The sequence below is a fragment of the Nerophis ophidion genome, linkage group LG24, assembly GCF_033978795.1.
Source record: "Nerophis ophidion isolate RoL-2023_Sa linkage group LG24, RoL_Noph_v1.0, whole genome shotgun sequence".
In the NCBI taxonomy this organism is placed as follows: domain Eukaryota; kingdom Metazoa; phylum Chordata; class Actinopteri; order Syngnathiformes; family Syngnathidae; genus Nerophis; species Nerophis ophidion.
The window spans coordinates 18,222,790-18,236,468 of NC_084634.1; the positions used below are offsets into that span (position 1 = coordinate 18,222,790).

Below are 13,679 nucleotides of genomic sequence, written 5' to 3' on the forward strand. Positions count from 1 at the left end.
TCACACTTTCCTCTTCAAGTGCACTTATTTACTACAGTATTATTGCTACTATTATTTTACAAAATCATACTTACATGTTGTTCCTCCTGCTGATGCTGTTTTAATGTGAGAGTGCACTTACTTATTGTCTGTCTGTGTTCTGTTTTCAGGTTGGGTGGTATGATTGTGGCCTACAAGATAGTGCCAGATGAAATAGATGAAATCAAGGTACACTAGCATTTATGGAGCTACAGCATCCTTTGCAAAAAAAAATAAAAAATGTTCCTGGGGCTAACGTATGTAACTTAATGTACCAACAGGAAACTCTGGTGGACTGGTGCGACGAAAAGGAGCTTAACCTCATTTTAACCACGGGCGGTACCGGTTTTGCGCCAAGAGACGTCACACCAGAGGTGGGTTTACTTGCTTTTTCATTACAACACCTACCATGTCTTCTTATTGTGGGGTTCTTGTACCGTTGTTGAATGAACATACAGTGACACGTTCCGATTTTCCCTTTTTAGTTTAATTTGTATTTTATTTGAATTCACGTAATATTAAGCAAAGGTAAATGATACAACATTAGAATGAATTAATGAGGAACAAGGTGAATCTGTTTGGGCACCTAGTAATCGAATAACTCGATTCCAGGGGTGATGATTTGTTTCAGAATCGATTCTTGATTCAAACCAATTCTCGCAATGTATTATTTAGTATAATAATTGTAATGAAAGTTTTTCATAACAGGTTACAGGTTAGAATATCTCCAATTGGTTGCATGGAGATGGCCTAAAACATTTTTTTTGATTATTGTTAAGAATTGTTTATTATATTTAGTGTGTGCGTGTGTGTGTGTGTGTGTGTGTGTGTGTGTGTGTGTGTGTGTGTGTGTGTGTGTGCACGCGCGGGTGCGTGTGTGTATATATATGTACATGTATACATACCTGTATATGTACATACATATAAACACATATAAATATATATATACATATTTACATTGTATATATTAAGGCTGGACAGCACGGTGGGGAGGGGTTTGTGCGTCTGCCTCACAATACGAAGGTCCTGGGTTCGATCCTGCGCTCAGGATCTTTCTGTGTTGAGTTTGCGTGTTCTCCCCGTGACTCCAAAAACATGACCCTGGGGATTGGTCGATTGACAACACTAAATTGGCCCTAGTGTGTGAATGTGAGTGTGAATGTTGTCTGTCTATCTGTGTTGGCCCTGTGGTGAGGTGGCAACTTGTCCAGGGTGTACCCCGCCTTCCGGCCGATTGTAGCTGAGATTGGCACCAGCGCCCCCCGCAACCCCAAAAGGGAAAAACCGGTATAAAATTGATGGATGGATGTTATCTGTCTATCTGTGTTGGCCCTGCGATGAGTTGGTCCAGGGTGTACCCCGTCTTCTGCCCGAATGCAGCTGAGATAGGCTGCAGCACCCCCGCGACCCCGAACGGGGCAAGCGGTAGAAAATCGATGAATGTATGATAGGGGTGTAACGGTACACAAACATTTCGGTTCGGTACGTACTTCGGTTTAGAGGTCACGGTTCGGTTCATTTTCGGTACAGTAAGAAAACAACAAAATGTAAATTTTTTTGTTATTTATTTACCACATTTGTAAACAATGGCATAACATACATATACACAAAGGGTCCATTGCCAGGGTTAATACATATATAACATAAAATAAAAACTAAATAAGTTAAGGCTCAGAATGGTTTCTTAACAAAACTTTTCTACATATAAAGTGCTTTTTTTGATTGATTGATTGAGACTTTTATTATTAGATTGCACAGTACAGTACATATTCCGTACAATTGACCACTAAATGCTAACACCCCAATATGTTTTTCAACTTGTTTAAGTCGGGGTCCAAGTTCATCAACACCACCCGCCGTTTTTTGTAGACATGTTCCATAAATATTGATGTTAAAGATTTCTTTTTTTTTTTGAAGAAATGTTTAGGATTAAGTTAATGAATCCAGATGGATCTCTATTACAATCCTCAAAGAGGGCATTTTAAGTTGATGATTACTTATATATGTAGAAATCTTTATTTATAATCGAATCACTTGTTTATTTTTCAACAAGTTTTTAGTTATTTGTATATCTTTCTTTCCAAATAGTTCAAGAAAGACCACTACAAATGAGCAATATTTTGATGACATAGTGCTTTATTTTACGTCTTTATCTTTTTTTCAACCAAAAATGCTTTGCTGTGATTAAGGGGTACTTGAACTAAAAAAATGTTCACAGGGGGTACATCACTGAAAAAAGGTTGAGAACCACTGTGTTGAGAGTAGCGTGTGTGTGGCCCTTTAATATAGGACAGCATGTGACGTCAGTCAGTGTGTGAGCGAACGAGGCTAGGGGACCTTAGCGCAAGTGCGGCTGGTGTTTTGTTGGATTGGCTGTGTGCAAGACTTCAATAAAGCCACGATTTGCAACTAATAGCTGGACTCTTCATTTACCCTGGAGTCCGGAGCTGTGGAGACCCACTGCAGGGTAGAGTGAAGGGTTGTGCGCGCAAGGGAGACACAATGGGAGCCGGAAGCAGGAAAGGACATGTTTGACGTGTTGTCAGAAGCAGCTGCTGAACAATCTTAGCAAACCTCCGTCCTCCATTGTTGTATCGCACAGCCAAAGTGTTCCCAAACGGGAGATCTTAACGAGGCAGGAGGGTCTTCCAGCTCTGGCTTTAACATGTTGTCCTAGCCTGCTAGCTGCTAGCATGTACATGTTCGGTACACCTCCGAACCGAACCGAAACCCCTTTACCGAAATGGTTCGATACAAATACATGTACCGTTACACCCCTAATGTATGGATATTAAGGCTGTCAAAGTGAACGCGATAATAACGCACATACCACACTATAACACATAGCCATAACACTAACATACACATTAACACCAACAGGGTTGCCTGGAGCAGAGGCAGCATGTTCGAACTGTGGACGTACTTTAACATATTCGAGATATGCCCATGAACAGCCATCTTCACAATTTAACATGACACTGGCAGCTTTTAATGAGAGAACGACTCCCAGCAACATGAAGCAAATGTGACGTCTGGCTTTCTGCAGCTGGCTTTTCATCACTGACATGGTGCCACAGAATATAAACGGAGTCTTTAAAAAAGTACTGTCAGCAATAAGACCATAAATAGATATTAGATTTGTTGCCAGTCTGTTTTTATTAAAGAAAGAGTGACTAAAAGGATCTAAAAAAAAAAAAAGCAAAACAAAACAATTCTCAACAAAGTAGGTTGTACAATAAGCAGCAACAATTTAGAAGTAGAACAAAACGATATTGTAAGCTTCTTTACTCATAAGTACCACAGATGCACGCATGAAACCAGTGGGTCAGGTTTGACAGGTTTTAATATAACACGTTAGTTCAAACTCAATCTCTCATCATTGACTTTTCAGTCTCTCCAAACAACCGCTTCCTCCTCTGCTGCCCGATCACTGTTAAAAAGACAACAGATGATTAGATTAACCCGTACCACCTGCGACATCTAATCACCTGCCAGCTGCGTCTCGCCGTCCTGCCCATGCCACGCCCCCGTCTGAGGGCGCGCTGTCTCCAGCCACCCAGAAGGGGTCGCTGATCTTCATACCTGCAGTGTGCTAATCACAACCTCCCTCCACATACCTCCACCACCAGACTTAGGCCGGGCACCGACTGGCTGCACTTAAACCGTGACACATCATTCACCTTGCGGTAGTCTACACAGAACCGTACAGACCCATCTTTCTTCCCTACCAGAACTATGGGGCTACACCATGCACTGTGGGACTCTTCTATCACTCCCAATTCCAACATGGCTTTTAATTCTTCCCGAACTACTTTGCGCTTGTGTTCGGGCAGCCTATAGGGCCGAGACCTCACCGTCACGCCTGTGCTGGTCTCTATGTGATGCTGGGTGAGAGTCGTGCGGCCTGGCAGGGGAGAGAACACGTCAGCAAAATGTTGCTGCAATTTGGCCATGTCTGCTTTCTGAGACAGCGTAAGATGATTATCACAGCGGAGAGGGGAGGGCCGGGGGGAGGAGGGAACCTCCGGCCCCCGTCCTCGCTCTCCGCTATCGCCGTGACCATGGAGACGGGCTCCGCTTCCCTCCACCCTTTTAGTAGGTTGAGGTGGTATATTTGTGTTGCTCCACCCCGGTCAGACCGCCTGACCTCATAATCCACGTCACCCACTCGTCGTGTGACCACGAAGGGTCCTTGCCACTTGGCGAGTAATTTAGAGCTGGATGTTGGGAGTAACACAAGTACTTTCTCTCCCGGTGAACATCGTCTAAGTTGCGCTCCCCTGTTATACAGGCGCCGTTGACGTTCTTGAGCTTGGAGCAAATTCTCACGTGACAAGGGCCCTAATGTGTGGAGTTTTGCTCTCAAGTCCATGACGTACTGAATTTCATTTTTACTGGGGCTTGGACCTTCCTCCCAGCTTTCTTTAACTAGGTCCAATACCCCCCGCGGCTTCCTGCCGAACAATAGTTCAAATGTAGAAAATCCTGTTGAGGCCTGGGGAACCTCCCGCACTGCAAATAACAGGATCCAACCATTTATGCCAATTTGGTTTGTCGTCGTGTACGAACTTCCGGATCATGGATTTCAAAGTTCTATTCATCCGCTCCACCAACCCATCTGTCTGTGGGTTGTAGACGCTAGTCCGGATAGACTTGATCCCCAATAAACCGTACAACTCCTTTAACGTGCGTGACATAAAGGACGTGCCCTGGTCAGTTAGAATCTCTTTCGGGATTCCAACTCGGGAGATAATTTGAAACAATGCCTGTGCTACACTCTTTGCAGAGATGGAGCGCAGTGGCACTGCTTCGGGATAGCGCGTTGCATAATCCACCAGGACTAGTGCAAAGCGATATATCCGGGTGCTCGGGTGAAATGGCCCGACGAGGTCCATGCCAATTCGTTCAAACGGGACCTCTATGAGTGGTAATGGCCTCAAAGGTGCTCTAGGGGTGGCCGCAGGGTTGACTAATTAACAGTCCGGGCATGCCGCGCACCAGCGGCGCACGTCTGCCTGGCCAATAGAACCGGGCCATTATCCGATTAAGTGTTTTATCATACCCCATGTGCCCGGCCATTGGGTTAAAATGTGCCGCCTAGAAAATCATTTCCCGACGGCTTTTTGGTACCAACAATTGGGTAATTTCCTCCCCTGTCTGAGTGTCACGGCTCACTCTGTACAGTCTGTCCCTAATCAATACAAAATGAGAGAAATCCCGCGTTATCCCCGGACGAACCCGCTGCCCATCAATTGCAATCACTTGGTCCCAGGTCTCGCGCAGAGTGTCATCTCGAGACTGCTCGAGTGGAAAATCATCCGTGGGGCGCCATTGAGGAACCCGGGGAAACCTCCTGGGAAGTCCCCGCCGGCCCGCCTTCCCCCTCCCCCTCGGCCGCGTCGGATAATCTCGCGTCGCCGATGAGAACAGTGCGGTTATCCCCTTTCCCTACCGTCCGTGAACGCACCCCTACACACTGCTGCATTAACCCCTTAAATCCCGGCCAATTTGTTCCCAAGATTAAGGGGTGCGCTAGGCGCGAACTTACTGCCACCTTAACACTATGTTTTTCCCCCCTGAACAAAATTTTCACCGGCACAATGGGATACGTGTGAATATCCCCATGCACACATTTAACCTGCACCCGTGTAACCTTACTCAATACCCCGGGTCGAACCAGGTTTTGGTGAATCATGGATTGTTCACAACCCGAATCCACCATCGCCCGGTGTATACTCCCTTGTATCCTTACCGGTACATAGTATGTCTCTCCCGGTCCCGGGGAGGAGGCTGGAGGGTCGACCACCCGGATCACCTGCCCCACCTCCATCGCTGGACACTCCCGTTGCAGGTGACCTGGCCGTCTGCACCTCCAGCACACCTGCCCCGGCATTCGAGGTGTTGTTTGCGGGGGACACGCAGTGTCTGCTGCGGCCGGGCCCTGCGGAGGAGAAAACATATTCATGTTTCTTGGCCTGGTCCACGGACGGGCTCCCTCTGCTGGTGGTGACCGCATTTTGCGCGGCGCTGGTACTGGCCGCTCCGTTCCTCCTGCAGCCTTCTCCCGCTGTACCGTCAGGTGGTCCTCCGCCAAGGCTACCCATGCTGACGTCCGCGCCGGAATCGCCTCCAGGAATTGTTCCAGGATCACTTGTTCGATCACCTCTTCTTTTCTTCCGGGTTGCAGCCATCTGGTTGCCGCATCTGTCAGCTGTTGGCCCAGGACGAAAGGCCGCTTATCTTGACCAAGTTTCATGGTTCTAAATGTTATTCTGTAGTCTTCTTTGGATCCTCCCGTCTGGTCCAACACTGCCCTCCTCATGTCCCGGTAGCTCATCTGGGACGCTGGTGGCAGGCTGAGCACCGCTCGCTGCGCCTCTCCCACCAACAATGGCAGCAGCCGCACCGCCCACTCTTCCTCCGGCTAGCCGCACGACTTGGCTGTGATCTCAAACATGTCCATGAAGCTATGGGGATCTTCTGTTTCCACCATCCTGTGATGCCTACTGCCGTCAAAGTCGTCCTCTCAGTTGCGTGTTTTTCTGCTCCGGCCCTCTCCGACATCATCTGCAGAATCTGGCTCTGCTGCGCGATTTGGCCTTGCATCGCTTCCATCTGCCGGTGATTTGCGGTCGATATTTCTGCCAACAGCTGCCCCAGCGCTTCAATTGGGCTTGGTGACGACATTTCAGATTCCCTCTGTTTTCGTTGGGCGCCAATTGTAAGCTTCTTTACTCACAAGTACCACAGATGCACGCTGGAAACCAGTGGGTCAGGTTTGACAGGTTTTAATATAACACGTTGTTTCAAACTCAATCTCTCATCATTGACTTTTCAGTCTCTCCAAACAACCGCTTCCTCCTCTGCTGCCCGATCACTGTTAAAAAGACAACAGATGATTAGATTAACGCGTACCACCTGCGACAGCTAATCACCTGCCAGCTGCATCTCGCCGTCCTGCCCATGCCACGCCCCCGTCTGAGGGTGCGCTGTCTCCAGCCACCCAGAAGGGGTCGCTGATCTTCATACCTGCAGTGTGCTAATCACAACCTCCCTCCACAGATATTATGTAAGGAAAATATATATATTAATACCATACTTAATAACAGATTTGTTTTAAATGTATATTCACATTTTTTTGTCTTTTTGAAGAATATATGCATCCTAGCAAATCATTTGATGATGTCATATTGCATACGGCTTCACGGTGGCAGAGGGGTTAGTGCGTCTGCCTCACAATAAGAAGTTCCTGCAGTCCCGGGTTCAAATCCAGGCTCGGGATCTTTCTGTGTGGAGTTTGCATGTTCTCCCCGTGAATGCGTGGGTTCCCTCTGGGTACTCCGGCTTCCTCCCACTTCCAAAGACATATCATAGATTGTTTGGTGTGTGTGCGTGTGTGTGTGTGTTTAGCCCATTGAGACACTCGTGATTTAGAGCTATATAAATAATCATTGATTGATTAATTGATTGATGTATATATGTGTGTGGGTGTATGTATATATATATATACGTGTCTATATATATATACGTATATATGTGGCCTAGTGGTTAGAGTGTCCGCCCTGAGATCGGTAGGTTGTGAGTTCAAACCCCGGCCGAGTCATACCAAAGACTATAAAAAAATGGGACCCATTGCCACCCTGCTTGGCACTCAGCATCAAGGGGTTGTAATTGGGGGTTAAATCACCAAAAATAATTCCCGGGCGCGGCACCGCTGCTGCCCACTGCTCCCCTCACTTCCCAGTGGGGACTGATCAAATGCAGAGGACACATTTCACCACACCTAGTGTGTGTGTGACAATCATTGGTACTTTAACATACATACATACATACATACATTTTCTACCGCTTGTTCGTTTTAGGGTCGCGGGGGGTCGCTGGAGCCTATCTCAGCTGCTTTCGGGTGGAAGGCGGGGTACACCCTGGACAAGTCGCCACCTCATCGCAATATATATATATATATATATATATATATATATATATATATATATATATATATATATATATATATATATGTATGTATATATGTATGTATATATGTATGTATATATGTATGTATATATGTATATATATATATATGTATATGTATATATATGTATATATGTATATATATATATATATATGTATATATGTATATATGCATATATATATATATATGTATATATATGTGTATATATATGTGTATGTATATATATATATATATATATATATATATAAACACAAATACAACAAGAGCTATACAATATAAAGACTATTAAAGCCATATTTCTATAGCAACAAAAAAATACATCACCTTACTCAGTCATATCTTTTCATCATAATGATTTTTACTCTTAGTAGTCTGTGATATCCTTGGAGTTCACAGCGGTACAGTGTGAAGGGAGGGATTCTGACATTTGGTTAAGACTTTTTTTTTTATATTGCCCCCCACAATTTCTCCCCAAAAAATTAATAAATAATAATGACTAATGACAATATTATGTTAATGCTAGCATTTAAGATAGCTAGACATTAACACACCAACAGCCAGTTAGCAATTAGGCAGCTAGTTGCCGGATAGCAGTTAGCGCCCCAGTTGCCAGGTTGCCAGTGTTGCTATACTGTATTATTTGTGTATGTTAGTATAGTACCATAATAAGGTCCTTTTATGATCAGTTTAATTTCAATCATAATATTACACAGGAAAACGTTGAAGACTTCCGCTACAAGGTAGGATGTAACGGTAAACTGCAATGATAATTGCGGTATAATTCCAGACAGTTAATATTACTGTAATAAATTAAAATGATCGAAAAACCGTGATCCCCAGCTTGCTAGCTTAAATGCTAACATGAAAACAAGTGGCATTTATGTCTTTCCCCGTTAAAACGACATACCTTAATCTAAACCTATAAAAAACATTACTATATGAGCAACTAAATTGTGTACATTGAACTTAGAAGCTGTGCTCTATTAGATCAGAGTGATTGATCGAGACTTGGCACTACAAGATGGAGGTGTTTTCACAATGCGTTCGAGAACAGCCAAACAGAGTAGGCCGCAACAACGCCCGCCAGAAATGATATAAAATAATCATTGATTTTTTTTTTTTGGTTTCCCAATTTTCATTCAAATAAATCTTAAAGTGCTACAGTACAAACCAATATTTAAAACAATAAAACTTTCGCCGGTAGAACAGATAAAATATTAATAATCCGCTTTGGATGTTTTCCTGCTGGCTCCGCTGTGAACGGGACTCTCGCTGCTGTGTTGGATCCGCTTTGGACTGGACTCTCGCGACTGTGTTGGATCCATTATGGATTGAACTTTCACAGTATCATGTTAGACCCGCTCAACATCCATTGCTTTCGTCCTCTCCAAGGTTCTCATAGTCATCATTGTCACCGACGTCCCACTGGGTGTCAGTTTTCCTTGCCCTTATGTGGGCCTACCGAGGATGTCGTAGTGGTTTGTGTTGTGGTTTGTGCAGCCCTTTGAGACACTAGTGATTCAGGGCTACATTAGTAAACATTGATTGATTGATTGATTGATAATCAGTGAAGCAAAAAAAAAAAAAAACATAACATGAAAAGTTGTGTTTTTTCTAACAGTGTGTCTATTTATTTTAGTTGTTTAAAAAAAATTGAATTATTTTGGCATCTAGACTTTTTGAACACAACAAATCAGCGATAAAAATGATAATAGTAAACACTAAGGATAACTGTCATATAAAATGTTTATATCATTACATCCATACTATGCTCTACTAGTATAATGTACCTATAGTGTCACATTGTCTACTTCCAATTTGTTTGTATTAACAATTAGGATAGTAAAAAAGTGGAAATAGAAATAATGTTGTTATATCTTTATAATAAAATATCAATTGGAATATAATATATTTTTATCAGTAAACATTTGGTGTAAAAAGAAGATATTAAAACCCGGAAATGTTAAGTTTATCTTTTAATGGCAAATGTGATTTGTGTTGCAGAGGCGCCTCACCCATTTCACTTTTCAACAAAAGTGTAAGAACAAGTAAAGCACTGTTACAAATCAAAGGTATTATTGTGAGTAGGGGTGCACAAAAAAATCGATTCACATCCGATTCGCAATTCTTATTGATCCTGATTCTAAATCGATTCATAATTTTCAAGTATTTTTATTTAAAAAAAAAGTAAATGTCAGAATAAACGTTTGAAAATATGTTTTTAGGACATGGCCATGCGACCAGAATAAGCTTTTCTAATTCTGAAGAAGTTTGAATATAATTACTGTATCAAATAATTAGGGGTGTAACGGTACGTGTATTTGTATTGAACCGTTTCGGTACGGGGGTTTCGGTCCGGTTCAGTGGTGTACAGAACGAGTTTCCACACAAACATATTAAACATAGCCTATGCTAAAGTCTTAACAAGCTGCTCCGCTCTGTTCTGCCTCTGTCTCTGTCTGTACACAGCACCCAGCATTGTCCCACCCACACAACCATCTGATTGGATACACGCAAAGCTGTAACAGCCAATCAGCAGTGCGTATTCAGAGTGATTAGAGCCAATCAGCAGTGCGTATTCAGTGCACATGTGTGTGTGTGTGCGTGTATTACGACAGCAAAGCCCTGTCTGTTATTTCACTTGACCTTTTTCTATGTTGATTGAGCTGTGTTGAAGCAGCAAAAAAGGACATGATGTTAAATGAAGAGTTTCTGTCTCTGATTGTGTATAAAATAATGTAAGTGCATCGTTAAGCCTACATGAACTCCATGGTGTTCAGGGATGAATAGTCTCTCCAATTGCTATTGTACTATTTTCTCAGCTATAGTTATATTAATGATCAGTAATGTAGCAGCCTAGTTTTGAATGGCAGGGTCCCTGCTATCACATGCTGACAAATATATAACATTTACATAATAAAAATCAACTGCAGGCTTCCCAAATGCTGTAATAAATTAAGCATGATGAGTTGACTTGAAACTGTTTAATGTTGCACTTTTTATATGTAGAAGAAAGAAAAGTTTTGTCTTTTTATTTAATCTGAGCAACAACTTAAGGCAGTTTAATGTTGATTAACGTGGGCAGAATTATTATAGTGTTCCCAATGTTAAAAGGATATAGCCATTGTTTACAAATTTGGTTAATAAATAACCCAAAAAATTATATTTTGTTGATTTCTTACTGTATCAAAAATGAACCTCTAAACCGATGTACGTACCGAACCGACATTTTTGAGTACCGTTACACCCCTACAAATAATAAATTGCGTGCATCGGTTTGAATGAAGAATCGATTCTGAATCGTATTTTCACCACAGGAATCGGAATCGGATCGACTCATTGGGTGCCCAAAGGGTCACACCCGTAGTTAATAGTAATAATAATAGTCTTGGCATTTGGGGGACTATAATCTAATGATATAGTTTCATAAGACAATGCAATCGTCTTGCTACTTTTTACTCCAGTTTATCTGTGGCCTATTTTCTTCTGCTCTTCATCTGGCTTTCTTTTTGGTACGCAAAACAATACATTATGTGGACTTAAAACATTTCATGCTCGCTGAATTGAAGTCTCACGTACTGTTAGGCATCGCAGCTGTTCAGGTTTAGAAGTTGTTTGTTTCTGAGACAAATATCTCCTGTTGCTATTGTGTTCTGGAGAGAAGCATTTTTTGCTGACACACACATTCTTGTGTGTGTGTGTGTGTGTGTGTGTGTGTGTGTGTGTGTGTGTGTGTGTGTGTGTGTGTGTGTGTGTGTGTGTGTGTGTGTGTGTGTGTGTGTGTGTGTGCGTGCGCGTGCGCGTGTGTGCGTGCGTGCGTGCGTGCGTGCGTGCGTGCGTGGTGGCGATGATTAACATATAATTAGCCCTGGATCACATGGGAAATAAAAGAGGCTGAAGTCAAATCCTTACTGATTCTCTTTTTTTTCTTTGTTAATGTGGCATCTTGTAAGCAATTAAGAGATAATGTGTGGCAGGTGTCAGTACATGTTTGTCGAGCACTTCTTGTATCACTCTTTTATTTGTCTCACTCCCCCTCTCAGGAGGTTCTGTTCTGTTTCACGTTTGTTAGTTAGCCGCGTTACCACAATAGCATCCAGAATATACAACTGCCTTTTATGTACCATATTTTCCGGACTACTGAGCACACCGGTATATAATCCCCGCTCACTAAACTTTAAAAGATAAAACTTTTCTTTCCATATATTAACCGCACCGGACTATGAGCCGTAGATAGATACAGTGTGTTGTAAAATTTGTTATTGCATAGAAATATTTTATAAATGTTTAATTACATACTTTGTTTCCAAACGGTGTTTGTAACACGGCAGTAAAACGGCTGATCAAACAAAACAGAAGTCATCGTCATGGACCTTCTAGCTGCGGAAGCTAGCTCTCGATTTAGCTAAACAGACTCAATAACTCCACGGTGATGTTTTGGTTAATTTACTAAGGAATTTGTGAAACTGAAACAATACAAAAAGCATGCCATTCTAAGTTAATAATACTAACACAGACACTCGTAAAAGTGTTAGTATGTTAGCTAATGTTAACGAAGCTAGCTGTATTACATTACAACAGCACGTACAAATATGCATGAAAACATTCCTACAAACATCACACATGGGATGGGTCAGTAAGTAGGAATAGTTTTAGTTATATTGTAAAACTTACAAACATTGCTTGGAATGATGAATGAGGAATCCATGCGAATAGAAACACTATGGACAACTAGAAGACGGAACGGCACTTGTACTTCCGGTTCAAAGCACTAAACGGAAAGAAATATTGTAGACGTGCAGTGAGTGAACTCTTCCAAAAGATGTAGCTATAGCACAAAATATAACGCACCTTTTCAGTGTTTTTGCTTGATTTTAATGACAACTATTTGTCAAAAACAAAACATTATGGCCGTTAGCAAAGAAAAATCCATAAATCAGCCACACTGTTGTATAAACCACAGGGTTCAAAGCGTAGTAATAAAGTGACAACTTACTGTCCAAATCTTACTGTAGCGATGGAACCAATTATCATGGCATTGTGCTCAAAATGTACTTATACACAGTTAAACTATTGTTACTTTCCTTTTTACTATTTGAATCAAGACTCTATATACTTTCATTTGGAGAAGAAACATTGTGTGTTCTAAAACTTGATAGCACACGCAAAGCTGATCAACTTGCATTTCTTTGTGTATGGTTAATTATTTAGCACACACCGTGTGATTTATCAAGGCTTAAACTGATGTGTGGACACTTTTTAGCGTCTGTATTAGGGTTGTCCAATTGTTTGGTACCGGTACCAAAATGTATTTCGATACTTTTCTAAATAAAGGGGACTACACAACCCTAACCCCTGTGCCACAGCACGGTGGAACAGGGATTAGTGCGTGTGCCTCACAATATGAAGGTCCTTGGTAGTCCTGAGTTCAATCCCGTGCTCGGGAAATTTCTGTGTGGAGTTTGCATGTTCTCCCCGTGACTGCGTGGGTTCCCTCCGGGTACTCCGGCTTCTTCCCACTTCCAAAAACATGCACATGGGGATAGGTTGATTGACAACACTAAATTGGTCTTAGTGTGTGAACGTGAGTGTGAATTTTGTCTATCTGTGTTGGCCCTGTGATGAGGTAGTGACTTGTCCAGGGTGTATACCGCCTTCTGCCCGATTGTAGCTGAGATAAGCTCCAGCGACC

General features: G+C 42.5%; 1 protein-coding gene across 8 annotated transcripts in view; it reads left to right on the top strand.

Annotated features, from left to right (window-relative positions):
• The window catches only part of gphnb (gephyrin b), a 622,746-nt gene that overhangs the window by 421,746 nt on the left and 187,321 nt on the right, over positions 1-13,679 (top strand). For all 8 annotated transcript variants that reach the window (XM_061885720.1, XM_061885721.1, XM_061885723.1 and 5 more), the window contains exons 8-9: positions 150-207; positions 300-392. In XM_061885720.1, coding sequence (XP_061741704.1) covers positions 150-207; positions 300-392 — 151 coding nt within the window. The remainder of the gene's footprint in view (positions 1-149; positions 208-299; positions 393-13,679) is intronic.